The 27,994-nt window shown below is 42.5% G+C and overlaps 1 protein-coding gene across 3 annotated transcripts in view; it reads left to right on the top strand.

Annotated features, from left to right (window-relative positions):
* Positions 1 to 27,994, top strand: part of AGO2 (argonaute RISC catalytic component 2) — a 54,048-nt gene that overhangs the window by 11,338 nt on the left and 14,716 nt on the right. For 2 of the 3 annotated variants that reach the window (XR_013840848.1, XM_079984237.1), the window contains exons 2-18: positions 6,518 to 6,713; positions 9,871 to 9,991; positions 11,098 to 11,282; positions 13,540 to 13,676; positions 13,804 to 13,938; positions 14,650 to 14,737; positions 15,420 to 15,567; positions 16,394 to 16,513; positions 17,551 to 17,673; positions 18,316 to 18,449; positions 19,582 to 19,766; positions 21,503 to 21,662; positions 22,704 to 22,794; positions 24,128 to 24,322; positions 25,654 to 25,788; positions 26,030 to 26,131; positions 27,422 to 27,621. Coding sequence is in view for 2 of the 3 variants with exons in the window: in XM_079984237.1 (XP_079840363.1) it covers positions 6,518 to 6,713; positions 9,871 to 9,991; positions 11,098 to 11,282; positions 13,540 to 13,676; positions 13,804 to 13,938; positions 14,650 to 14,737; positions 15,420 to 15,567; positions 16,394 to 16,513; positions 17,551 to 17,673; positions 18,316 to 18,449; positions 19,582 to 19,766; positions 21,503 to 21,662; positions 22,704 to 22,794; positions 24,128 to 24,322; positions 25,654 to 25,788; positions 26,030 to 26,131; positions 27,422 to 27,621 (2,455 nt within the window). In the remaining variant the exon portion in view is untranslated. The remainder of the gene's footprint in view (positions 1 to 6,517; positions 6,714 to 9,870; positions 9,992 to 11,097; positions 11,283 to 13,539; positions 13,677 to 13,803; positions 13,939 to 14,649; positions 14,738 to 15,419; positions 15,568 to 16,393; positions 16,514 to 17,550; positions 17,674 to 18,315; positions 18,450 to 19,581; positions 19,767 to 21,502; positions 21,663 to 22,703; positions 22,795 to 24,127; positions 24,323 to 25,653; positions 25,789 to 26,029; positions 26,132 to 27,421; positions 27,622 to 27,994) is intronic. The other variant, XM_079984238.1, reaches the window with a different exon arrangement.

The following is a 27,994-nucleotide window of genomic DNA, read 5'->3' as shown; positions in this document are numbered from 1 at the left end:
CGTCTCTCAGCCCCACTCACCTCACAGAGTGTTTGTTGTGGGGGAGGAAGGGAAAGGAGAATGTTAGCCGCTTTGAGACTCCTTCGGGTAGTGATAAAGTGGGGTATCAAATCCAAACTCTTCTCTTCTCTTCTATTGGCCCCAGTGACACAGTCAGGAATGGTGGCAGGTATCTTTTGCGTGCTGTGTTGTCTGGGTTCTCTTTCCTCTCCTTCGTTGTGTACATAAAACAGTGATTGTGAGCAGCATGAAGAGATTTGAACTGCCAAGGGGGTGCCTCGGAGCTGGCAATAGCAGGGTCATTGCTGGCTGTGCCACTGGGGCTGATAAAGTAGGGGGATGTTGTCACACCAATATGAATGTTGTAAGTGTTGTGAGGCAGTGCTGGAGGTCTGTTTCCTTTGCTCTAAGTTCACCAGCTTCCTCTGTGGCCTATGAGCATTTTTATGGGCACTGTCCCTGATGGGTGGGCACCGGCAGAGTTTCCAGGGATGCCTTGAGAATATCTTTGTGTGGCATGTTGTTGTCGTTTAGTCGTGTCCGACTCTTTGTGACCCCATGGACCAGAGCACATCAGGCACTCCTGTCTTCCACTGTTTCCTGCAGTTTGGTCAAACTCATGCTGGTAGCTTCGAAAACACTTTCCAACCATCTCGTCCTCTGTCGTCCCCTTCTCCTTGTGCCCTCCATCTTTCCCAACATCAGGGTCTTTTCCAGGGAGTCTTCTCTTCTCATGAGGTGGCCAAAGTATTGGAGCCTTCAGGATCTGTCCTTCCCGTGAGCATTCAGGGTTGATTTCCTTAAGAATGGATAGGTTTGATCTTTTTGCAGTCCATGGGACTCTCAAGAGTCTCCTCCAGCACCAGAATTCAAAAGCATTTGTGTGGCATATTGACTCTATAATGACCATTCTGCTGGTGTCATGGTGGCAGTGTAAGTGTAGGATTGCTTTGAACCGACCCTGAACCCCCAAATCAAATAGCTCTTTGTTCAAATGGTTTTGGAGACTTAGGTGGTAATGTTCCAGTCCGTTTCAGAACTTTGGCAGTGCCATCTAAGCATGCATGTTAAATATCACTTTCAATGGTCATGTCTTACAAGTACAGCACAACAGATTTTAATAATATTTTTGGAACACCAAGGTCTACCAAAGCCAGTTTTACTCAGCTTTAAGGATGTCTTAAAAGTTGCCAGTATATTGGAAGTGCTTCTTATCTTGGACTGAACATTTCACGTTATTTCTCCACCTTTGTCTATCAGCTTGAAACAGAAGAATGTTAGAGAGCTGACTCCATATGATACTCTGCAGAAGAACTTTGAAAACTAAAACTTACCTTTCTTTACAGTAACTCCAGCTTATTTGAGGTGTATTTTGAGGAACTTTTATATGTACGGAGATACATTTAATATGTTTTATTTTGTCAAAACCTTTTATCTTCATAAAAACTTTAATTTCACAGTACGGTTGCTGAAATAATGACCAGTTAATGTATAATGTAAGTGCAGATGGAGCTACAGTAGTAGAATGAAGTGAACAGAAATAAAGTTATGGCAGCTGAAGATTATGAATTATTTAAATTGTATGTAAAAGTGTATCGTGCTATTTTTTTCCACCGAAAGAGCAAATTAATAATAAAAACAGCAATTTTAGTCATTTGACACATTTAGGATCCAAATGAATGAGGATCTTTGTGTATTAAAGCTAGCAGACTACATTGCTAGTTTCAAGAGCAAGAGAGGGAGCAATTATTTCCTCTTAACAGCACTAAAAGCGCCATCCACTGGTAATTTAAAATGGGAATAATATATATATTATTGAACAATATTGCTAGCATAATTGATCATAATACGTTCATCTTGGGACTTATCTAGTGAACTTCCATAGCCACTTCCATTTGACTTGCTTGGCGGTTCTCCTTCCTACTAAAATACTTTCACATTATCAAAGAAGGAAGTAGTGGCTATGTATTTGAGAGAGGGCTGCGGATGTACGGTAAAAGTGTTTGTGTGTGTGAGATCAGTAGTATCATACACATTTGAAGTCCTTTCTCTGTGTGAGCAGAGCTGTTGAAGTTGGTATTGTTATTTGAAAGACTCAGGCTTCATTTGCAATTGCAATTGTTATAATAATAATAATAATAATAATAATAATAATAATAATAATAATTTATTATTTGTACCCCGCCCATCTGGCTGGGTCTCCCCAGCCACTCTGGGTGGCTTCCATAAAAACCAAAAATACACTAAAATATCACAGATTAAAAACTTCCCTGAACAGGGCTGCCTTAAGATGTCTTCTGAATGTCAGGTAGTTATTTATTGCTTTGACATCTGATGGGAGGGCGTTCCACAGGGCAGGTGCCACGACCGAGAAGGCCCTCTGCCTGGTTCCCTGTAGCTTTGCTTCTCGCAATGAGGGAACCGCCAGAAGGCCCTCGGCACTGGACCTCAGCGTCCGGGCAGAACGATGGAGGTGGAGACGCTCCTTCAGGTATACTGGGCCGAGGCCGTTTAGGGCTTTAAAGGTCAACACCAGCACTTTGAATTGTGCTCGGAAACGTACTGGGAGCCAATGTAGGTCTTTCAAGACCGGTGTTATGTGGTCTCGGCGGCCGCCCCCAGTCACCAGTCTAGCTGCCGCATTCTGGATTAATTGCAGTTTCCGAGTCACCTTCAAAGGTAGCCCCACGTAGAGCGCATTGCAGTAGTCCAAGCGGGAGATAACTAGAGCATGCACCACTCTGGCGAGACAGTCCGCAGGCAGGTAGGGTCTCAGCCTGCGTACCAGGTGGAGTTGGTAGACAGCTGCCCTGGATACAGAATTTACCTGCGCCTCCATGGACAGCTGTGAGTCCAAAATGACTCCCAGGCTGCGCACCTGGTCCTTCAGGGGCACAGTTACCCTATTCAGGACCAGGGAGTCCTCCACACCAGCCTGCCCCCTGTCCCCCAAAAACAGTACTTCTGTCTTGTCAGGATTCAACCTCAATCCATTAGCCGCCATCCATCCTCCAACCGCCTCCAGGCACTCACACAGGACCTTCACCGCCTTCACTGGTTCTGATTTGAAAGAGAGGTAGAGCTGGGTATCATCTGCATATTGATGGACACCCAGTCCAAACCCCCTGATGATCTCTCCCAGCGGCTTCATATAGATGTTAAAAAGCATGGGGGAGAAGACGGAACCTTGAGGCACCCCACAAGTGAGGGCCCAGGGGTCTGAACACTCATCCCCCACCACCACTTTCTGAACACGGCCCAGGAGGAAGGAGCGAAACCACTGTATAACAGTGCCCCCAGCTCCCAGCCCCTCTAGACGGTCCAGAAGGATGTTATGGTCGATTGTATCAAAGGCCGCTGAGAGATCCAGCAGAACTAGGAAACAACTCTCACCTTTGTCCCTAGCTCGCCGGAGATCATCAACCAGCGCGACCAAGGCAGTTTCAGTCCCATGATGAGGCCTGAATCCCGATTGGAAGGGATCCAAATGGTCCGCATCCTCCAGGCGTGCCTGGAGTTGTTCAGCAACCACGCGCTCAATCACCTTGCCCAAGAAAGGAAGATTTGAGACTGGGCGATAGTTGGCCATACTGGCCGGGTCTAAAGATGGTTTTTTAAGAAGCGGTTTAATGACCGCCTCTTTCAGCGGATCTGGGAATGTTCCCTCACAGAGGGAAGCATTCACCACCCCGCAGAGCCCATTGCCCAGCCCTTCCCGGCTTGCTTTTATTAGCCAGGATGGGCAAGGATCCAGGAGACGGGTGGTTGGTTTCACGCGTCCAAGCAGCCTGTCCACATCCTCGGGGGTAACGGATTGAAATTGATTCCATGCAACTTGACCAGACAGAGCTCTAGCACTCTCCCGCCCCGGCACTGCTCCCACGGTGGTGTCTAGCTCCTTCCGAATATGAGTGATTTTATCTGCAAAAAACTTTGCAAAATCGTTGCAGGAGATCTTGGGGTCTTTACAAGGCCCCGGTGGTAAAGGTGGTTCCGTTAAATTACGAACCACCTGAAAGAGTCTCCTGCTACTATTTTCTGCAGATGCAATAGAGGTGGTGAAGAAAGTCTTCTTCGCCGTTGCTATCGCCACTTGGTAGGCTCGACGTTGAGCTCTCACCTGTGTCCGGTCAGATTCGGAGTGAGTTTTTTTGCCACCGACGCTCTAGCCGTCTCAGCGATTGTTTCATCGCCCTCAGCTCCGAAGAAAACCACGGAGCTGTCCGGGCTCCATGAAATCGGAGAGGGCGCTTCGGAGCCAGACAGTCGATAGCCCTGGTTAACTCCGCATTTCAGCGGGTCACCAGGGAATCAGCTGAAAGGCCATCAACATGGGATAAAGCATCCCCTACCACTCTCTGGAAACCATTTGGATCCATTAAGTGGCGGGGGCGGACCATCCGAATTGGTCCCACCTCCCTGCAGAGGGGAAGGGTCGCGGAGAAGTCCAGTTGCACCAGGAAGTGATCTGACCATGGCACTTCTTTTGTTTCACTTTTACTTAGTGTCAGATCACCCACGTCACTAGAGGTGAACACCAGGTCTAAGGCATGTCCATGACTATGAGTTGGGCCAAACTTATTCAGGGACAGCCCCATGGAGGCCATGCTTTCCACGAAGTCCTGTTACAGTTACAGACTTAATTACTGATTGTACTAGGCATAAATCAAGAGTTTTCTCATGACATTCAAAAACTTTTGTGCATCTAGACAACATTTTCTCTAATATCGTTGTAAGATTCTAATGGAACAATCCAGCTTTTTGTTGTTTTTTAAATCTACATTTTCGCTTTAGGGTGTTTCATGGGACGTGATTCAAAAAAGAAATAAAGTAAAGCACTTTTATGTAGCGATGGGCAAATGCTCCTTAGTTTTGTCTTGAAAAACATTTTCCATTTGCTCTCCTTGAGAAAAGCTTGAGATTGACAAATCGATAAAGCACAGTGCCAGTTCTCTTCCCTGTTACCAAGGCTATGCATGTCCCCATGACATGAGAACTATTGGTCCCCATATGAGGAGTGGGAAGGGTTGCTAGGGATCTGGCAGACCGAACTGGTGGCCTTGGGTGCCCCAGGGGAGATCGCAAATGACTGTGGCTTCGATCACTCAAAAGCAGAAGCATACTGAGATTTAGAAAATAGTGGAGATATGGAGATAGATGTAATAAAAAAACTAGTAGTTACTTATTTCAAGGAAAAACCCACTATTATTTATTCTAGAAAGGGAAGTATTCTGCTGTACTCAGGAGAATATAAACACTGTATAGGAAGTACAGTAAAGGTAAAGGGACCCCTGACCATTAGGTCCAGTCGTGACCGACTCTGAGGTTGCGGCGCTCATCTCGCTTTATTGGCTGAGGGAGCCGGCATACAGCTTCCGGGTCATGTGGCCAGCATGACTAAGCCGCTTCTGGCGAACCAGAGCAGCGCACGGAAACGCTGTTTACCTTCCCTCTGGAGCGGTACCTATTTATCTACTTGCACTTTGATGTGCTTTCAAACTTCTAGGTTGGCAGGAGCAGGGACCAAGCAACGGGAGCTTACCCCGTTGTGGGGATTTGAACCACCAACCTTCTGATCGGCAAGTGCTAGGGGAAGTATTCTGCTGTACTCAGGAGAATATAAACACTGTATAGGAAGTACAGTAGGATATGGTAATAAATAACTACTTAATAGTACAGTTGTGTGTTGTGATTGCTTTTGGTGTTGTGTAGATATTAGACAAAAAGTGGGGAACTGGATCAGGCTGGTAGGCCAAATCATTATCTCCTCCCTCCCCCAACTTTTGTGGGCCAAGCCTGACAAATGGATGGAGACACCCACCTGTCAATCACCTGATGTTATAGTGACATCAGTGGATCCTTTTTTTACCTGCACACTTTAAAATCAGTTATATTTCCTGACTTCCTGATTTAAAAGTATATGTGTGCTCTTTAGTAAAATATATTAAAGCTATTAAATGTTTCCCCTTCTTGTTGGTTGGTTATTATAAATCTATATGCTGAATCTGTGTTTTACAGCTGTTGAGTTAAGCATGTATTGTATATCACACCGATATAATGAAAAAAGCTGAGCAGAGTAATAACTAGACATGTGATTCAAAAACAGAACCAGAATTCCTGCATTTCAGTCAAGTTAATCCTGTTTACTTACATGCCAGTGCAATGCAACCCAGTTTTGATGGGTTGCTGTGGACCATTCTTTCTCTTTGCTGTGCTATACAGCTGCTCACTAGAGTGTGTTCTTGGCTAGCATTAAAATCCTTGTTACTAAGCTGGTTTTAAGAGAAAGTACTTTGGATTGCTAAAATGATACTTGGACTGCAGCCATTTATATTGCTGTATTGAAAGAGTGATTTTTGCTACAAACAGTAGGAAACTCACTGGATAACTTTGATTATTCTTCTGCTTTAGTTTATTGCCATTTGTTACCTTGCTATGAATGACATAGGAATATATGTTACAGAGAATTGCATTTATGGAATTTGCATTACTCTTTGTGCCTTTCCTTCCTTTCTAGTACTTGCAACGCCTCCGCCCATGCCACCTCCGATACAGGCATATGCATTTAAACCTCCCCCTCGACCTGATTTTGGTACTTCAGGGAGATCAATCAAACTGCAAGCCAACTTTTTTGAAATGGACATTCCAAAAATCGACATCTACCATTATGAATTGGATATAAAGCCAGAGAAGTGCCCTAGAAGAGTTAACAGGTACATCCCGCTTTACTTTCTCTTCGGCTTTGAACATTTCACTTCCTTCATTTTTTTTTTTAAAAAGGATGCATTCATTAAACTTTGATGCTGAACTATTTCTCTTTGGGATGGTATTAGTGGTATACTTACTGTAAACCAGAAACAGTGGTGCCTTTGTTCTGCTTCCACTTAAGAGGAGCTCCTCTTATAAAACAAAACCAGTTTCTCCAAATCTTTTTATACCATCCTAAAATATTTTTTTCTCCTTATGCTGTGTTCGGTGGTACTGTGTTTATTTAAAACTTTTAGCGTTTGATGGGTATCAATGATATGGCAGGTCCTATCTCACCAATTTCACTGCAGTTGATCTCCTTTAACCAGTACTGAACTGCTTGCTTACTGGTTGGTACTGTAGTTTGATATCAAGCCTCTTAAGTGGAGAGGTGATGTTACCAACTGCTTGTTTTCCTGTCTTCACCTACTGGCAGGGGGAAGTGAACTCATTTGTCTGATGGTATAAAAGGACTTTGGAGAAACTATATATAACAGCAGGTAAGAGATTACATGTCTCCATCAGATTGCCTGTTAACAGAAAATGACAGATGAAGATATGTGTAGGTTCCTGGGTATTTTAGATGTTTGTCTTTAGAAGCCATAGTGACTGGGCTTATGTATAGGATAACATCTGCTCCGTATGCTGATATCTGAATTACCCAAAGTTGGTGTAAATCAGGACAGATTTTTTCACGTTAGCACTACTCAGTTTCCTACCTCTCGGTGGAGGTAAATGTGATTTTTTAATTATTATTTGAATTTTGTTGTCTGCCTTAACCACTACAGTAAGTGGAAAGGTGGAATATTCCTTCCAACTGATATTTACAGGCCATAATTTTATTCATTAAGGCAGTGTTCCACATCTTCTGTCTCCATTATCTGAGAGTTCTTTGGTGGATTAACTGATTACTTTGCTTTTGCCACTAACATGCATGCTGTGGTTACCATATACACAAATGGTATTGCATGTGTTTCTGTTTTAAAAAAGCTGGAAGCATGAAACTCAGTAAGAGCCTAGCTATCTCCTATCTATCTTTCGCTTTTGAATAGAGAATTGAAGGACTTTCCTGCAAAGGTTAATGTGATAGGGTTGCCAGGGAGCTCTTGTATTTGAATATTAATAAGCTGTTAAAAAAAGAGAAGCAATAGCTTATTTATTTGTTTGTTTATTATACTATATTTGCATGTATAAAAATATTTATATGCTGCTGTTTCATTAAAGGGACACGGGTGGCACTGTGGGTTAAACCACAGAGCCTAGGACTTGCCGATCAGAAGGTCGGTGGTTCGAATCCCCACGACGGGGTGAGCTCCTGTTGCTCAGTCCCTGCTCCTGCCAACCTAACAGTTCGAAAGCACGTCAGAAGTGCAAGTAGATCAATAGGTACCACTCTGGCGGGAAGGTAAGCGGCATTTCCATGCGCTGTTCTGGTTCATCAGAAGTGGCTTAGTCATGCTGGCCACATGACCCGGAAGCTGTACACTGGCTCCCTCGGCCAATAAAGCGAGGTGAGCGCCGCAACCCCAGAATCGGTCACGACTGGACCTAATGGTCAGGGGTCCCTTTACCTTTATTTCATTAAAATATCAAAGTGGTTTACAACAAAAATACATGCAATAAAAACCACATTAAAGGGAATAGTCAGACATCAATTAACTATTATGGGGACATGTATACTTAATTGCCTGCATAGGCCTGACGGACTAGAAAACTTTTAAGCAGATGTTTAAACTTCGGCACAGTGGACAATTGCTGAATCTCTTATTGCCAGAGTATTCCACAGGACTGGGCTGATGACACTAATGCTCGGTTTCTTGTTTTCAAGTGAGCCTTGCCAACTTGGGGAATGACCAGTTATGCTCCTGCAGATGATCTCAGTGGTCGAACTGAGATATAAGGGTTCAGGTGATCCCTGGGCTACCCTGGACCTAAGTTGTTCAGGGCTTTGTAAATTAATACAAGAACCTTGAACCTGGCTCAGTAGTGAATGGGCAGCCAATACAGCTGTTTTAAATATGGTGTCATGTGTTCTTGACCAGATGCCCCTATCAGCAGTTTGGTTGCTTCACTCTGCACCAGCCGGAGCTTCCAAACCAAACCTAAAGGCAGTCCCACATAGAGTGCAAGCAGAGTTAATTGGTCCTTATCCAGTCCACCACTGCATTCAGACATCAATCCAGACTTTTCACAGCCTATCTTGATTCAGATGTTATGGAGGAGTAGAAGTAGCATTTGCATGCTGTGACCTCTCCCAGTGATGTTGGGAGCACACCAAAAAGCTAAGAAATCTTAGCTGCCTTCATATTGTGGCTAACCTGTCATCTTTATAGTATCCAGCATGGAACACATGGGTTCTGCTCTGATAGCTATTAACATTGCATGTGTTGTGGCTAAGGGCATGGTTTAAAGTGGAGTTGGTTGCAAGGAATGCTTTATGAGTAAGCTTTTCTTTCCTGCCTAACATCAACTTTAATCAGGACTGAGCTTTGAAGCAGAAAAACGTGATTCAATCTTGCCTTTGCCATGAACTTCTAGGCAAGACAGTCTCTCCTCCCCACCCCGTCTGTCAATGAATGGATTGCTCTCAATGCTCTACAGATATAGTCAGTCAGCTCACAACTTACATGCGTTCAACATATGTGATTTCAACTTTGAAATCACATAAATTAAATGCACGGTAGGTGGAGAACTTAGAAGCTCCCTTTGCCCAGGGTTCCCCCAGCACAAAAAGAGCTTTTAAGCTCTCTGCCTTGCCTACTGGGCTCTGGGAAGCTTTCTTGCAGGAGCCCCACAGAGCCAAGTAAGGAAGGCAGAGAGCTTAAAAGTACTGTGTCTTGCTGGTGGGGTGAGATCCATTGGTGCACCAGCTCCAGAAGGTGAGGTTGCTCACATGTGGGTGGTTTCAAGGGATTGTATTGACTATACACAATTTTGGATTTATGAACCATCCCTGGAATATAACCCACAAGTAAGGTGCAAGCGATCTGTACATTGATTATTATTATGGAGGTCTTGAATGGGTTTCAGCAGATGTTTGAATTCAGTTTTCATCCTTTTATAAAGCTATAACTAATAAACATGGATGGATGCTTATTTTAACACTTTGAACAATGTTTCCAGAGAAATAGTTGAACACATGGTCCAGCACTTTAAAGGACAGATATTTGGGGAGCGCAAGCCAGTGTTTGATGGAAGAAAAAACCTCTATACAGCTATACCACTTCCAATAGGGAGAGATAAAGTAAGTATTTAATGCCAGCTTCAACTATGATTCCATATGTTCCATGTATGATTTCATTATTTTGACAGAGCTTCCTTCATGCTTCCCATGTGTCAAGGCTTCAGTGATAAGATGCAGGTTATAAAATTTGTAGGGTTTTTGTAAGTTCATCAGTAACTCATCCTACCAAGATTTCAATATTGCTCATACAATGGGAAGTTCTTCAGTGGGGTTTTCCAAGAAAACCCTTACCACATGTGTCACCTGTGCTGTTTGATTTGGAAGCCATGCAAAGCAGCTGGGGCAACCCAGTCAGATGGGTAATAAATTGTGATGGTGATGATGATGATGTATCATTGTTGGAATAAATGCCTTACACAGCAGTAGTTACTTTTAAAGTGTTTGCTGTGGAAAAGCAGCTCTGAAAATATAAAAAGATCACACTGTATAAAGGTTTTCATAAGATGTTCATATTGTATAACAATTAATGGTGCAGCTGTAGCTATATCAGGAACAGTGGCTGAGCTGATTGCTGGAAGACAAAAGGCCAGCCATGCTGCCATAAGAGACACATTACCTTGTTTGTTACCTGCAGTTGGTGCATCACAGCACAAGCGTTGCTTCTAAAACAGCTTTGCCAAAACACAGTGGTGATCTTAAGGTGCACATGATCCAACATGGAGAAAAGAAAAATTATCCAGGATAATTATTTCTGAATATTTTGAGACCCTTTTCAGAAGTTAGTCTGGTGGAGATCCGAGAAAGAGTCTTTTAAGTTGTGGCACCCCAACTCTCCAGGGAGGGTCTCCTGTTACTGAGCCTGGTGTCTTTCCCTGGCACTTGGAAAACCTTTTAATTTGCTGAGGATTTTCAGTGATGTATTTTTTCTTGGCTTACATCATCCCCCCCCCCCCCGCTGCTCTGTTTTTATTTTGTTATTTAAATGTATTACTGCACTTGAATCATATGTGAAGTAGACATCTAAGTAAATTTTTATTTGCGGGGTCTTTTTTTGTGTTGTTGTCAATGAGCGTTCACTATACAGAAGAGTTTGTTTCCCTTTGACCGTTCTGATAAAGTGTGTGCTTAAACAGAAAGAATCATCTTGTTGTGGTTTCCAAATGTTGCAGGTGGAATTGGAGGTCACATTGCCGGGAGAAGGGAAGGACAGAATATTTAAGGTGGCAATAAAGTGGATGTCAGGTGTGAGTCTGCAGGCTTTACACGATGCTCTCTCTGGTCGTCTTCCAAGTGTTCCTTTTGAAACAATTCAGGCGCTGGATGTAGTAATGAGGCACTTGCCTTCCATGAGGTAAGGGAAATGTTAATATAGGTCTTCAGGGAAGTTTTAGTGCTGTAGCTAAACAAAATTACACTTGGGAATTTTGCATCTACATCAACAACGTCTTGATGTGCGCTGGTGCACTGTATATGTGCACACACACTTTACTATTTGTGTGAATGGAAGAGGCAGGTGTGCATGCAAAACGCCTGCAAATTGGAAGCTGCTCATCAACTGGAATTAAAGGGAACTTCTGAAGGCAGATGTTGACATGAGGACAAAAGATTCAGGGATTTAGGACTGGCAGCTGTTTACCCCTCTTTCTCTCTTTTTCTGTTTTTGCTGCACCCTTCCTTTCTCCCATTTGTCCATGCCTTTCTTCTTTCAACCATAATGCTTTTTATTGTTGCATAAAAATAAATCCAAAGATGTCCCAAAGATGGTTACAGGGATTCTAATGAGATCCCATGGACCTTGCCAGATACTGGCGTAGTTTGCATATCATATTAGACACAGTTTAAAACAAACTGGATTAATGTGAGTGAGCAGCATAAGTGGTGTACTAGGGCATGCTGCTTAAAAGCTTCTGTGATGCTCCTCACCCACGTGGTCCTGCTACTGTGGCTCAGATGAAACAAGCCAGTGTGTGCATTTTTATGTTGCCCGAACATGGTCTTGTGACTTGTTTCTCTCCAAATGCACAAGTGGGAACTAAGGTTTGTTCTTGGCTTACTGTTCACAGCACGGGGTGGGGGCTGAAGGGACAAATCATGAACCCAGCCTTGGATGACATTGAATGCTTATTTGGTTTGTGGTGTGCCGGCAGCAGAACTGGGGAGGAGCCCCGCGTAAGCTTTTGAGCAGCAGGTGACAGCATAAATAGCTTTTAAACCATGGTTTAACATGCCGTGCACATAGGGCCATTTTTTTTAAAAAAAGATATTTATTACTTTTAAAACTTACAAAAAGAAGAAAAAGAAGAAAAAGAAAGAGACAAAAAAAAAATACAATATAGACAATACAAAACACAACCTTAACATCCAAACACCATAAACTATACAAAAAAAACAAAAACAATTTAAAAACACACATCATACCTTTACCATAAACTATCTTTCATTCCCTTGTTTCATTGACCTCCTCTCACCTCCCTCCTTGTATTCCACTTCTGTACGTTATCTCAGCAAATCCTTTATCTTAAAATATTTTTAATCTTATTCCCCATTAAATCTAATATACCTATTTACACTTAACCTCTTAAAACATTTCCACTAAGGCCAAAAAAATTCCATTCCAAGATTTTTCTATCCCTCATTAAATTTTACAAAATTTCCCTATATAGACTTTAAATTTTCCAATCTTCTTCACCGTCTCCTCTTCCTGGTCTCGGCCTCTGCCAGTCTTTTTTGTCAATTCCATATAGTCCATCAACCTGGAGATCTTATGTCCGAGGCTCTTAACTCTTCTCCACATCCCTTCTGCCAAGAGAGCAGATCTCGGGGAAGCTCCGACCCAACAGCACTTTTATTCCATCTCGACAGGTCAACCAGATTTTCATAGTTAAAACTAGGATCCATAAAATATTTCAAATCTTGTTTCAAGGTTCCTCCAAATCCAAAGGCCCCCAAAACTCCAATCCCCTCCCGACCCAAATCCATGTCCCAAATGTCAATTGATCCCTGCATAAGGGGATCTCTCCACCCTTCCCCCTCCAGTCCAGGCCAGGCTCCAATCCTGAAAATCTGACCTCTTCCAGTTTCAACCACAAAGGGCCCCGACCTGTAACCCTCGACCTGCCTCTGTGAGGTTAAGGCTCCCCCTTGTATTACTTTAAGTTCAACAACAGCAACTTTCTCCTTCTCCTTTTCAACGATTTGCGCTGTTGGAATAGATTCCTGTGCCAGATCCTGAGTTATTTCTGTGTTGGTATTCACTTTTAGTCCCAAAATGTCAATTTTAGTAGCCATAGCATCTAACTTCTTGTGAAGCTGTTTCAGCAAATGATCTATCCTGCAAAATGCAGACACTATTATCTCATCTGCCGACATTTTAGTCCAAGGTCAGTCTCTAGTTCTCCGCCATTGCCAGAGGCGCCAACCCGGAAGTCCCCATAGGGCCATTGAACAATATTATTTACCAACAATATTTTTCAGTGACCCAATGTGCACGGCACGTGAAGCCCTAGTTTCACCCTAGTGTAGTTGGACCAGGAATGTGTTTGAAATAATACAGCTCCCCCCTCGCTCCATTTCCCCCCGCTGAATAATATATTCACTTTCTCTTGTAGGTACACTCCTGTGGGACGGTCCTTTTTTACTGCATCAGAAGGGTGCTCTAATCCCTTGGGTGGCGGCAGAGAAGTTTGGTTTGGATTCCATCAGTCCGTCAGGCCTTCACTGTGGAAAATGATGCTTAACATTGATGGTATGCTTTGTGTCACTTCACCATTTGCATTTGTTTACGTTGTCTGAAAGTGCTTTTTAGTCAGGTTTCTTAGATATGTAAGATTTGTGTGTCATTCATTTCCTGTATTTTTCCTTTTGATTTTTAGTATCTGCAACAGCATTTTACAAGGCACAACCTGTAATTGAGTTCGTATGTGAAGTTTTGGATTTCAAAAGTATTGAAGAACAACAGAAACCTCTGACAGATTCCCAAAGGGTTAAGTTTACCAAAGAAATTAAAGGTAAGAAAGTTGAAAGAAACAAACATGATTGTCTGTGTGGAACAAATATTGAGAGTTTCAGAAGGCTACCTTATAGTAAATTGTCTCCAGTCGTGCAGTAGAATGTGGTTGATTGTTAATGAATTGGTCATTCAGTTTGAAAGGAATTTAAACAAGGGCTGTAAGGAGATCAACATTCTTGCTGTCGACCAAACTGGTTTTGATTGATGCATATTTTAAATGGACTTGATTTTCCCCAAGATTTGTAATTCCTGTGGGCTTTTGCATGTATGAATGTTATAACCCAGTTGTATAAAAGCATATTCAGTTTTCACTCCTGCTTAAGCATGTGTGGAGGGCTTGTTTTGAAACATTCTTAAGGCACAACAGCCAGGCTCCTTCCCTGCTGGCAGGCAGCAAAAGGAGAGTGCCCCAGGTGGTGTCCAAATGTGGTCATTGCTTGGTTGGTGCCTGGTGGTGTGGATTGGGGCCTACTTAAAGTGCCAGGTGCTAAATTTTGTTCTGCTTACATTAACCCAAGTCACTTGGAAATAAGGTAATCATATTGTTAAAATGTAGTTAATGTTTATTTAATAAAGTCTCCTGAAATGCAGGCTTTGGTTTTTTAAAAAAGGTATTTCAAATGGAACCATTTCCCCTATTAATTTTCGAATATGTACTAGTAAATTTTATAGGAAACAAAACTGAGTTCTTGTGCTCCTAAATCATTAGGTCTGAAGGTGGAAATCACTCACTGCGGGCAAATGAAGAGAAAATACCGAGTATGCAATGTTACCAGACGACCAGCAAGTCACCAAACGTAATATTTGCTTTTTGATTTTTTTGCAATTACTTAAGAATTGTTACTTCCTCTGTACTTATTTGATGCAGCACCTTCTTTCGTGCTCATGGACTATAAACCTTCCATGAATATATGACAAGATTGAGAACTTGAAGAAGTTACTTTGAGTTGGTGACACCCCTTGTTAAATATTGCCTCTTCTAATGCCAGAAAAAGCAGCTTCCTTGAGGCTTTGCATGTCCCTTTTGTTCCAGACCCTTCTAGGCTGATTTAATTTTGCTCCTTCAGGTTTTATTCAGATGTTGGAAGCTTGTATAAATCTTCTTTCAGATATTCAGTGAAAAACATGGTAGGAGCTTCAATTATGACTGTTATTCAAAGAAGCCAAATACATTATCTGGGTAGTGTTTTCTGATTTAAGGATAATTATAACTGCTGTAATTTATCTTCAAAGGGTGATTGAAACTCTGTTAGAAACATAACGTGGTTTGACTGTAGCCAGTGAACGTAGAAACAGTGAAAGTGCCTTTTGTGGCTTCGTGTAGGCACTTAGTCTCTGGCAGCTGGAAAAGGCAAAGTGTTTAAGTATTATGATTATATAGTGTCTGGGGGCTGATGTGAGCCCCTGTAAAGTTGCATTGTGGGACAGTTTGTGAAATCACTAACTTGCATTTCCCTCCTCACATTTGACTTTCCGTAGATTCCCGCTTCAGCAGGAGAGTGGACAGACCGTTGAATGCACTGTAGCTCAATATTTTAAAGATAGGCACAAGCTGGTTTTACGATACCCTCATCTTCCATGTTTACAAGTTGGACAGGAGCAGAAACACACATATCTCCCTCTAGAGGCAAGTCATTGCTTTTCTGTGTAGGAGGGTCGGCCTTACTCTATATTTCTAACAAGTCCGCCGTCCCCCATTGTTGGAAGTAGTTTAGTTGAAAGGTTGATATGTTTTTATTTATTTAAAGTATGTTAACCTTGCTCTTTAACCAAAGAAGACTTTCAGATCAGGCTTACAGTGGAAAAAGGCATCACACACGTACCCTGAATTGGGAGGAAGGAGGAAATATCTAAGCTCGCATACAGGTTCTTAGTTACAAGTTCTTTAATGGCCAGCTGGAGTAGAAAAGCTGTTTCCTATTGGCTGCCATTTCCCTCCATATTAGGGGGGAATAAAACCAATACCAAAAGTGCTTATAGAGCCTATTCAGTGGAAAGTTGCTTCCTTTATCCAAACCAGCTCTGATCTTATGGCATTGGCCAAGTGAAGGGGTGGCTTGATGGGGATATTGGGCGTGCAGTGGCTTCTCATTCCCTCAAATGACCTGGTGTAGTGCATGTTTGTAAACACCTAGAAGATAATGGGACTCTGTTATGCCTTTTGGGGATTGCTTCACATGAAGGCACAATGTATGTTTTGGGGTTGTTTGTTTAGATCTGATTTATCTGAGGCCCAATCAAATGCTTAAAGATTAGTAGCTTTGAACTTGACCAGTTCCTTCAATGGGATATCACTCGAATCCCAATGTAATAACAGTTTCTAACACCCTCATATCGCTATATATCTTGTTAGTTTTAAGGTTCCATAAGATTCTTTGCTATTTTACAGAGTAGTATGTCTGTTCCCCTGGATATTAAAAAAAACAACTAATTTGTGTTTGGTCTTTGTACAGGTATGCAACATAGTGGCAGGACAGAGGTGTATAAAGAAGCTGACAGACAATCAAACTTCCACTATGATAAGAGCAACTGCTAGATCAGCACCTGACCGTCAAGAAGAGATTAGTAAACTGGTGAGTCCTCTTCCTCTGTCTCTGGAATTGGTTTATACCTTGACCATATAACATTGGTCCTGAAAGAACTTCATTGGCTCCCAGGACGTTTTTGAGCACAATTCAGAGTGTTGGTGCTGACCTTTAAAGCCCTAAATGGCCTCGGCTCAGTACAGTGGTACCTCAGGTTACAGACGCTTCAGGTTACAGACGCTTCAGGTTACCGACTCCGCTAACCCAGAAATAGTGCCTCGGGTTAAGAACTTTGCTTCAGGATGAGAACAGAAATCGCACGGCCGCAGCTTAGCAGCAGTGGGAGACCCCATTAGCTAAAGTTGTACCTCAGGTTAAGAACAGTTTCAGGTTAAGAATGGACCTCGAGAACAAATTAAGTTCTTAACCTGAGGTATCACTGTATACCTGAAGGAGTGTCTCCACCCCCATCGTCCAGCCCGGACACTGAAGTCCAGCTCTGAGGGCCTTCTGGCAGTTCCCTCACTGCGAGAAGTGAGGTTACAGGGAACCAGGCAGAGGACCTTTTCGGTAGTGGCGCCCGCCCTATGGAACGCCTTCCCACCAGATGTCAAGGAAATAAACAATTATCTGACTTTTAGAAGACATCTGAAGGCAGCCCTGTTTAGGGAAGTTTTTAATGCTTGATGTTTTATTGTGTTTTTAATATAGTAATAATAATAATTGTATAATGGTGTGCAAAAAAGAAAAACGCATTCTGGTCTTGCCATAAATCATCTATTTTTGGTTCATTTACTAAACATAACACTGCTTCCCAGGTTTGGACTTTCAAAGAGCTTGATAACTTTTTAGCAAACAGTATGGAATATGGTAGAAAAGTGGAGCAGTGTAAGAGGGGCTGAAGGCCAGGGAACAATAAGTGATGAAAAGCAGCAGGTATTCATATAACATTGTCCTTCAGTCTCAGTTCTCAGAAACTGCTCATTCCCACTCTGTTTTCTGAGCCATATCCAGACAAATTCGATGTTTTGAATTGTATCTTAATGAAGGATTTGTCTCATCATTGGTTTATCTTTCGTTTCTAGATGCGAAGTGCAAGTTTTAATACTGACCCTTTTGTTCGTGAATTTGGAATAATGGTGAAAGATGAAATGACGGATGTGACTGGGCGGGTCCTACAGCCTCCTTCAATTCTCTATGGAGGCAGGGTATGTAAACCAAGATCCTGTGGGATCTGCAGTGATCAATCCCCCCGGTTTGTATGTAAAGACATTGAATAATGGTTAGTGCTGTACTTTGCCACAATTTCAGATTTTACTGTGTGTGGCTTTCAGACGCTGCTGTGTGAATACTCTTGAGTATCTACAGGAGGGTGGGTTACTTTCTTGTCCCCCTATTTCTTCCCAGTGGAGAGGTTTCAGTGCGGGGAATCTTTTGCACGTACTTTTCTCTTGGAGTTGTTCCAGTGATACTGTAGACGATCTTGCAGTCTCAAATGCTGCCCTTTAGCATTTGGCCAAGAAAAATATGTATTGTCAATAGATGCAGTTACCCTGACAGTCTTTTCCACTGATGTTACCAATATAGCTCGTGGGTGATTGTACATGTAGTTTGTTGTGTGCAGGGAAAAGGATACAGAGATCGGAAGTCATGGTTTATTCTGGGTCTGGGATGCATTTACTCCTGGCCAAGGGGGATGTCTTGGTGTACTGTGGAAGACTTTCTTTTTTAATGGTCTCCCCAGAATGTAGAGTCTTGCTATTTTAATACTGAGGTATTTAAAGCCATTGCAGCACAGAGCTATTTCGTGCAGTAAACCACTCACTACTATGTTTTCTCTCTCTTTCTAGAACAAAGCAATAGCTACACCAGTTCAAGGGGTTTGGGATATGAGGAACAAACAGTTTCACACTGGAATTGAAATCAAGGTCTGGGCAATTGCTTGCTTTGCTCCACAGCGCCAGTGCACTGAAGTCCACCTTAAGTAAGTTTGTTAGGGATCGAAGTCGTGTTCAGGTAGTGATTTTGAATGTGTTCTCATAGCTTCTGAAAGTATTAAGCATGTCTCTGTTTTCTGAACATAACAGCAGAACTATGCACTCCTCCAGAAATGTGAGAAATACAACTAATACAGTTGAAGTATTGGGGAGCAGATATCTCTTACAAATAAATACTGTGGTACCTCGGGTTACAGACGCTTCAGGTTACAGACTCCGCTAACCCAGAAATAGTGCCTCGGGTTAAGAACTTTGCTTCAGGATGAGAACAGAAATCGTGTGGCGGTGGCGCAACTGCAGCGGGAGGCCTCATTAGCTAAAGTGGTACCTCAGGTTAAGAACGGACCTCCAGAACGAATTAAGTTCTTCACCTGAGGTACCACTGTATTCATTTACTTATTGGCAACTAAAAAATTGTCCAGTAGCACCTTAGAGATCAACTAAATTTGTTCTGGGTATAAGCTTTCATGTGCATGCACACTTCTTCAGATACGTATTAGAAATGTTGCATACTTTTAAGGCTAGACGGTTGCATTTGGCTAGTGTGAAATGGGAACTGCAAAAATGTAAAGACTGCACCTAGGCACCATAATTTGGAAAGGACTTCTGCTGACTTCAGGGCTATTACTTCCAAGCATTTATGCATAGAATTGCAGCCTTAAAGTGTTTGGACATGAATTTGTCCCTTGCTTCTGAAACTGTAAGGTTCCATGTACTTTGGTAAATAAATACTAGTTTTATTCATAAACCACTCCAAATTTACTACTGATAATAAACTGTCAGGAGAGTTTTGATCCCTGAAACCTGAAGTGTGCACTCGTATTTGGGAATATAGACACTGCTTATTTCCTTGGAGTGTATGTGCAGCTGCTTGCATGTAGGAGTGTAGCTGTTTTGCGAGGGAAAGGAATTGGCCTGAATCCGCTTGGCAGCAGTATATAGGCCTGAGTGTTTAGAGGATTCCCCAAGGATGGAAATAGAAGAGTTCTATTATCAGAAATATGGAAATTGCAGACACTCAAGTGTCACTCAAGCCAACGAGGCTATATTGGTTTTAATGAGTGGCAAGTGCAGGTTCCTTTCCTTTAAATGTGGGTCTTGATTCATTTTTATTCTTAGGTCCTTCACAGAACAACTGAGGAAGATATCACGAGATGCAGGAATGCCCATCCAGGGTCAGCCCTGTTTCTGTAAATATGCCCAGGGAGCAGATAGCGTGGAACCAATGTTCCGACATCTAAAAAACACTTACGCCGGATTGCAGCTTGTAGTAGTCATTCTGCCAGGAAAAACTCCAGTTTATGGTCAGTATATAGGGGTTACATTTGACTTACCTATTTAAATTTATTTAACTTTTATTGCCTTTGCATTTCAGAGTGTTCTAGATGTTTCTGTACAGATTTCCTTTAATGCAGCAGCATACTGTTCCCAGAGGAACTGCCTGATGTAGTTCTCTAGTGTGCAGTGCAATACTGACTGTTTGGCTTTGCACTTTTTTCTGAAGTAGTATGATAAGCATCAGGGGAAGAAAGCTTTGTGTTTATCTTGGCTGTGAGTCCTGGAAGAGCTGCTCCCTGTCTTGCAGGCCATTTCACACCTGGCCGGGGAAGGTGGGGCCCTGGCTGACTCCAGCTTCAGTAATTGAGGCTGCTAAACAGACTCTTGAACTGAGGAATTCGGGTTTTTTTTTAAAAAATGGGTTTTTGTTGCTGCTGTTGTTGATATTAATCTTTATATTTAGATCATCTTATGATTAAGTCGGGACGCAGGTGGCGCTGTGGGTTAAAGCCTCAGCGCCTAGGGCTTGCCGATCGAAAGGTCGGCGGTTCGAATCCCTGCGGCGGGGTGCGCTCCCGCTGCTCGGTCCCAGCGCCTGCCAACCTAGCAGTTCGAAAGCACCTCTGGGTGCAAGTAGATAAATAGGGACCGCTTACCAGCGGGAAGGTAAACGGCATTTCCGTGTGCGGCTCTGGCTCGCCAGAGCAGCGATGTCACGCTGGCCACGTGACCCGGAAGTGTCTCCGGACAGCGCTGGCCCCTTAAGTGAGATGGGCGCACAACCCCAGAGTCTGTCAAGACTGGCCCGTACGGGCAGGGGTACCTTTACCTTTTACCTATGATTAAGTCATGTGGAAATGGTTCAGTTTGGTTGTGTGCTTTTTGATGCGCTCTGCTTGTTGTTTATGACTAATTTTTGTTACCTTTGTAAGTATGTACTTTTTTCATGTGGTAAGCCGCCTTGAGCATGGATTTAAGTCTGGAAAGGCGGCATACAAATAATTTTGTATGTGTGTGTGGTATTTCACTTCTGTGTGCATGCTGCTGAGCAGTCTTTTTGTCAAGATCACCTAAGCATCAGAAGCCCATTCTATAAAGGTTGTCAGAGACCTGCCTAATCATTATTTTGAAAGGTGAATAACAGCAATAGGCATACATGCTCAGTAGTGTACACTAATTCTTTGAAAGGAAAGGAAACCCTCAGCATTATTTTAATCACATTCCATTTCATAGACTAATATATGTTATTTTACACATACCCCTTTTCCACAGAAAGCTGATAACATGGTGCATTTTATGGTTATATACAAGGCTTGTTTGTTTATTATAAGTGTTTATATACTATCCCAGGTTGGCTTGCAAAAAAGAGAGAGAGAGAGAGAGAGAGAGAGAGAGAGAGAGAGAGAGAGAAACGCAGCAAAACTGGTGAAATAACAGACAAAGACAGTACATCTTAAAGCAGCATCTGTAAAGCAATAAGATAGGGAACATAAAGATGTCTTTACCTGGTGTTGAAATATAATGATCGTAAACTCTAGGTGAGTCTCTTTGGGGCGATCATCCAGAATTGGAACACCATCATTACTGAGAAGCCCCCCCCACCCCAAGACACCCCCCCCCCCACTTCATCAGATGACAGGGACATCTGTAGAAAACACTCTGGTCTTCCTGATTTTAATGTATGGTTATTTTCATATTGAGAGATAGTCTGATAATCTTCTGTGCCAGAGTGACTTGACTGGATCTCTCTTTCACTTGGCAGCTGAGGTGAAGCGTGTTGGTGATACTGTGCTCGGCATGGCCACACAGTGTGTGCAGATGAAAAATGTGCAGAGAACGACGCCACAGACACTTTCCAATCTGTGCTTAAAGATCAATGTCAAACTGGGAGGAGTAAATAACATTTTACTGCCTCAGGGAAGGTAAGGGGTTTCCTGTCTGTAAACAATTGAGTAAGTAGACAGTTTATAAATGTGCACATCCATTGCATCCTAATGTTCTGAGAAATAGCTATATTAGGTGCAGCATAGTTTTTTTGTCCTGTAGGACTGCTTTTAAAAAAAAGTTTATTTCCATGGCTAGATTTTAATTAACATATTATAGTGAGAACTAAAAACCTGGAATCTGATACACATAATGCTTGATTAATTCTGTAGCTGGAGGAGAGAGAGAGAGAGAGAGCGCGCAAAATGAAAGTTGCCTTGTTCATTGAATCCTGATGGCCAGGATAAAACAAATGAAAAATAATACATAGTTTAGACTTGAAATAAATTTGCATCTTGTTGCATTGTGCTTGAGGGAATGCTAAGAGTTGCATTTATGATAAACATGCTAGGGTTAGGTGCATCTCAAGCTGAAATAGTGGGATGGGGGGAGTAAAAAACCCCAAAACTGGGCACACATCTTTAGAGGCTGCAAAAATAAGTCCTCACTATATTAAGCATATATATCTGGTAATGCCCCAAAGAGTGACTAAATGGGAAATGCCATTTTAAAGTTTGTCTGTTTGTTTTCCACTAATTAAGAGAAACATGCATTTGTGAACCAAAGTATAAGTCCCTTTCGTAAAGATAAGCAATCTTTTCTCCTTTGCCAAGTTTAAAATGGGGAGCAGCTATTGAATAACAGGTCCATCAATGTTGTGTGTGTGTAAAGGGTGTACATTGCATCCACATGTATTATTGGCATGTCTACAAATTTTGGTTGGCCTCAGTAGTTGCCCCACCCCAAATTGAGGAAAGGGCAGGTCTTGCCCTTGACATCATGCTGCATTCCAGAGGCACTTGGAAGCAGTCCAAATTCTTGCCACTTTGGAGTGCCTTTAGAAGCTTAGCGCAAAGCCATTTCCCATTCTGCCTGTTTGGTAATGCCACTGTGGAACAAGAAAAGGTGGGTTAACCATACTGACTGTTAACTTACTATGTGACTCTTCGGTATCATTTTTTTTTTTATTTATTATCTAGGCCACCAGTATTTCAGCAACCTGTAATTTTCCTGGGTGCAGATGTCACTCATCCACCAGCTGGAGATGGGAAAAAACCATCCATTGCTGCTGTGAGTAAACTGTGTATTGGTCACATCAAACATATCCTACCCCCCCCCACCCCCGTAAATACAGTGTTTTTCAGTAGTTGCATTAGCAAGGGAGCAGTTCCTTTTCTTCATGTGTCCCCCAGTCGACCAAAACACTGTGGTGCCATCTTCTTTGTCCGGTCGGGGGCAGGTTTTTTTGAAGGTTTCATCTCGGAGCTGAAACAAGACCCCTTCTTTCCCATGCATTTGTAGTGAGTGGCTGTAGACTCCGGGTCTGTTCCCTTCTGCTAGTTTAATCCTATTTAGACGAGGTTTCTGTTTGCAAGCCAGGAAGTGAGAAATGGAGAATAATGACAGCAGTAGTCAATGCTTAGTCTGCTCCTGGTCCATTGTTCCTTCACTGAAAGGGAGCCCAAGCAGGACTCACAAATGTGTCTTTTTTTCTTGCCCCATGCAAATGATTCAGGTGAAGATGCAAGGTGAGACAATAATGCCTTGAGGTTCAATATCACATCCCTTGCTTGGTTACAGTGGTTCTTTAAAACTGGATGTAAATTAGTGGCTTGCCCTCAAAGCCGAGTTAAGGATGTGACAGGCTTGTTGGGCTGGTACATGTACCTACTTCACGAAGACCCCTTACATATCATATCACTCTGCATTCAATGTGTCATAGTATTACAGTTGCCTAAGTCTCCAAATTCTGGTATATTTTTAAAAGGGAGAAAGAGAGATCTTCTTTCTCCATACCACACAAATTTTATACACATCTATCTTGTCTTCCCTGTTGACACTGTTAAGCTTGGTGTAGTGGTTAAGAGCGGTGAACTCGTAATCTGGTGAACCGGGCTCGATTCCCCGCTCCTCCACGTGCATCTGCTGGGTGACCTTGGGCCAGTCACACTTCTCTGAAGTCTCTCAGCCTCACTCACCTCACAGAGTGTTTGTTGTGGGGGAGGAAGGGAAAGGAGAATGTTAGCCACTTTGACACTCCTTAGGGTAGTGTTAAAGCTGGATATCAAATCCAAACTCTTCTCTTCAGGATAGTTGCAGAGCCTCTGTTTCTTCTAGGCATGGAAGGAATAGAAAACCACAATCTGCATTATTATTTTTTTGGAAGAGGGGTGGGGAACCATGCTGCTGGACAAACATCTGCCTCCCTCCTTGTAAGGAGAGGGTGGCAACTACGCAGGATAGCCTAGCAGACTGATTGGAAGTTTACTTCAGTAAAATGCCTCTTTTAGAACGATTAAAGATCTTGGAAGACTTGCTTGGAAAAGGGATATGAGGTAACTCCTGTTTCTACCCCATATTCTTAAATGAACCAGCTCAAAACAACTCTCTTGTTCTCCAACAGGTTGTAGGTAGTATGGATGCCCACCCTAATCGATACTGTGCCACTGTGAGAGTCCAGCAGCACCGCCAAGAGATCATCCAAGACTTGGCTGCCATGGTCAGGGAGCTGCTCATTCAGTTCTACAAATCAACCCGATTCAAACCAACTCGGATTATTTTCTACAGAGATGGTGTTTCTGAGGGGCAATTCCAACAGGTTATCTTCCCCCCACATACGCTTTTGATATTTACATTTTGCTGTGTTCTTTGTATAGCATTGTTTTAGGAAGGGTTGCATAGATGGCTTTTGTTGATGCATGGTTATTTCTTACATTTGTATTTCCACCCTTTTTTGAAGGACTTTGGGGGTAGCTCCTTCCCCTCACAAGAACTTTGTGAGGTAGATTAGGCTGAGCAAGTGTGGCAGGTCCAAGGCTGTTGTCCAACACTCCATCAAAATGGTGGTATCGTGTTGTGCTCAGAAGAAGAGGCAGAAGTCCCCATCCATAATGTTGCCTGGTGTGAGCTGATAGAAGAGCCCTCTCCCTTTTATTCTGCAGAAGACAACATGAGTCTCTCACTGCTTGTTTCTTCTCCTCTCTGGCAAGAGCCAGAGACTCGGGAAAGGGGGGAGGGGCTTAGTGCAGACCACAGATAATGGCTGACCACTGAGCCAAGGAATCTTGATCCCAGGCACACCTATTTGTAAGAATAAAAGTCACCGAGTGCCCCAGCACAAAAATCTTGAAATTATAATAGGATCAGTCCTTAACAGAGCTATTTGAATACGTAAAACCCGCAACTTGTGTTCATTCAGCTTTACATGTGTGGCTATTTTAAAAAATAATAAAAAGAAGAAAAAGGGGTTGAGAAGGTGTGGGGTTCCAGGAAAAATGACTTTGGCATTCCCACCCACCATTGAATCCGATGGGTTTTGCCTATTTTGGCTTTAGCCACAATCCCCAGAATTTCACCCCCTCGTAAGTTGTGGGTTCTTGTTGCAGCTATGATGGTATCTCTCTGGGGTTTGTATATGTATATGAAAGCTTTTTTAAAGCTGGGTTCTCAAAATTAGTTTGGGAGGGTACCCCAAACGCTTGTATAATGCTGCAATTGGACAGAAAGGGGCTGGGGGAATTTGCACAAGAGAAGGGTGCAGGCAAGGTCTGTGGCCCTCGCTCTCTATCCTTAAACCTTTCATTTCAGTGTTGTCTGAACCTTAGATTTAAAAGTCTATATGTGGCTGATTAACAGCACTGGAAAATGTGGTGTTTGCCAAACGCCGCAGCATGCCTGGACCTATACAGGTTTTTATTATAATGTTGATCTTCCTCCAAGTTCTCAACAATCTCGTTTAATCTCATTAAGTGAAGAATGTAGGATAGGTCTTAAGATCACCTGTTCTGCTGCAGGGGAAATACCTGAAGCAAGCTCTGAAAATGTAAACAGTCAGATTTTTTTTAAAATGCCTTTTCCTACTAGTGTCTATGTGTTGGTGACATTTCAGAATGTTACATTTCCTGCACCCCCCCCCTTTTATTCCTGTAGGTCCTCCATCATGAATTGCTGGCTATCAGAGAAGCATGTATTAAGCTAGAAAAAGACTACCAGCCTGGAATCACATTCATTGTTGTGCAGAAAAGGCATCACACCAGACTCTTCTGTACAGACAAAAATGAAAGGGTGGGTATCACATTTTGTAAAGAGGCTGACAATAAGCAACAGCCTGCAGGTGTTGAAATAAGTAGCCCAGCCCCATCTAGCAGAAGCCGATCGTAAAAGAGAAACAGTCATCAACCATTTATACTGTAGCATCTAAACAACCTTTTAAGCAAATGCACATTTGCTTGCTCCTTTATTGCAGCTTCATAGTACAGACGAGAAGAAACAAAAGCTTAAGTCTCATTATTTTTTGTTTGCACAGGTCGGGAAAAGTGGAAACATTCCAGCAGGTACAACAGTGGACACAAAAATCACCCACCCTTCAGAGTTTGACTTCTATCTGTGTAGTCATGCTGGTATTCAGGTATATTCTTAATATGTCATCTCATTCTGTAGACCAATTGTGTTATGACTATGTTGTCTCCTGTGCGTTTTAGCTGTTTGTGTCCTAGATTTATTATTTATTCTTCCTTGTACCACATACCCTTAGTCTGGCAGCCCCTGTGCTCTGGAACTCCCTGCCTATTGATATTAGGCAGCTGCTTTCACTGTATGCTGTTTTAGATGCTTGCTGAAAACCTCTGTTTCAGCAAGCCTGTCCAGATGCATCATTGAGTTACATTTGTTTTAAATGTTTTATTTTAAAACCATTGTTTTATGTATGTTTGTTTTTAATTGGTTTGTATATTTTAGTTATATTTCATATATAATTGAACGTGTGTACCACTTGGAGATTTTTATTTTATTTTTAGTAAGTGGTTTATAAATTTTCAAAATATATAAACGGTATATTATATGAGAATAAATTTAAAATTATGGGGAAAAAGGGGTTCATGAAATGTTTAGAAAGTATAAAAAGAAATCTTGAAGGGATTCCATGTTACCATAGCAGCTGTTTTGTGATTGGTGCCTCCAGCACTCTCTCAAAATCAAAATTCCAAAATGTGCCCACTGGTCCAAAAAGCTTGCGGCAACCCCTAAACTAGCAATTCTGAATTGGTGCACACTCCAAAAGTGGGATGAACCAAGTTATCTTCACTTAATCTTTTTCTTATAGCCCAGCATGTGTCAAACCTCTTTTGAGCTTCCTCTGTCTTGGGCACCTCTCTTTGTCCAACAACAACAATAGGTTTGTACTAAGATTGGCCTGGTTTCATTTAACACTAAGCCATGGCTTGTTTTAACAAACCACGAGTTAACCTAGAAATATCGCAAAGACGATCAAGCAAACCATGGCTTGGTTCTCCACAGCCTGGTTTGTTTTCCAGCTGCTCTTGCCTTGTGCCTTTGTAACTTGGTGATGGTCTGAGGTGAGGTGGCCAAATTCTGGTTATAAAAGTGTTCCAGGTTTGCACCTAACATGCCATAGCTAAAACAAACCAAGATTTGTTAGCCAACAACAAAGCATGGCTTTTCAGATTGTGACTTGTTGGCAATAAACAAATCATAGTTAAGCTTCTGGGCAGGGTTTGAATGAAACTCATAGGTTCCTTCAAATGAAAGGAATTATTTCATATATATCTATGTATATCTATATAGATATATTTTATATTTATTCATAGGATAGCTTACAGAAATTCAGTGTGGTGTGTTCAGTCCATTTAGGTCTTGGATGTTGAAGGAGAAAACCTCTGCTTCTTTGTGCTCTTTTCAGGGGACAAGCAGGCCATCTCATTACCATGTTCTCTGGGATGACAATCGTTTCTCTTCAGATGAGCTTCAAATCCTTACCTACCAACTGTGTCATACATATGTACGCTGTACTCGTTCTGTTTCAATCCCTGCACCAGCATACTATGCACACCTGGTTGCCTTCAGAGCCAGGTATCATCTGGTGGATAAAGAACATGATAGGTGAGAAACTTGCTTGGGACTGATGGAAATGGGCAGAGTGCAAGTCTGTGTGTAGATTGCCCGGAGGCTGTATAATTTGCTTCTCCTAGCTCCACGGCGTTTCCGTGCGCTGCTCTGGTTCACCAGAAGCGGCTTAGTCATGCTGGCCACATGACCCGGAAGCTGTACACCAGGTCCCTCGGCCAATAAAGCGAGATGCGTACCGCAACCCCGGAATCGGCCACGACTGGACCTAATGGTCAGGGGTCCCTTTACCTTTACCTAGCTCCATGAAAGTATTTTCTAGCTCACTTTCTTGTGACTAATAATAACAATGAATCACAATTTTTATGTAGAGACATTCAAATTGTCATTCATCGTTATTAAAATGTAT

Source organism: Podarcis cretensis (genome assembly GCF_951804945.1).
Source record: "Podarcis cretensis genome assembly, chromosome: 7".
Lineage (NCBI taxonomy): Eukaryota > Metazoa > Chordata > Lepidosauria > Squamata > Lacertidae > Podarcis > Podarcis cretensis.
The sequence above is the reverse complement of the archived record's forward strand: the minus strand, read 5'-3'. Positions and strand labels throughout refer to the sequence as shown.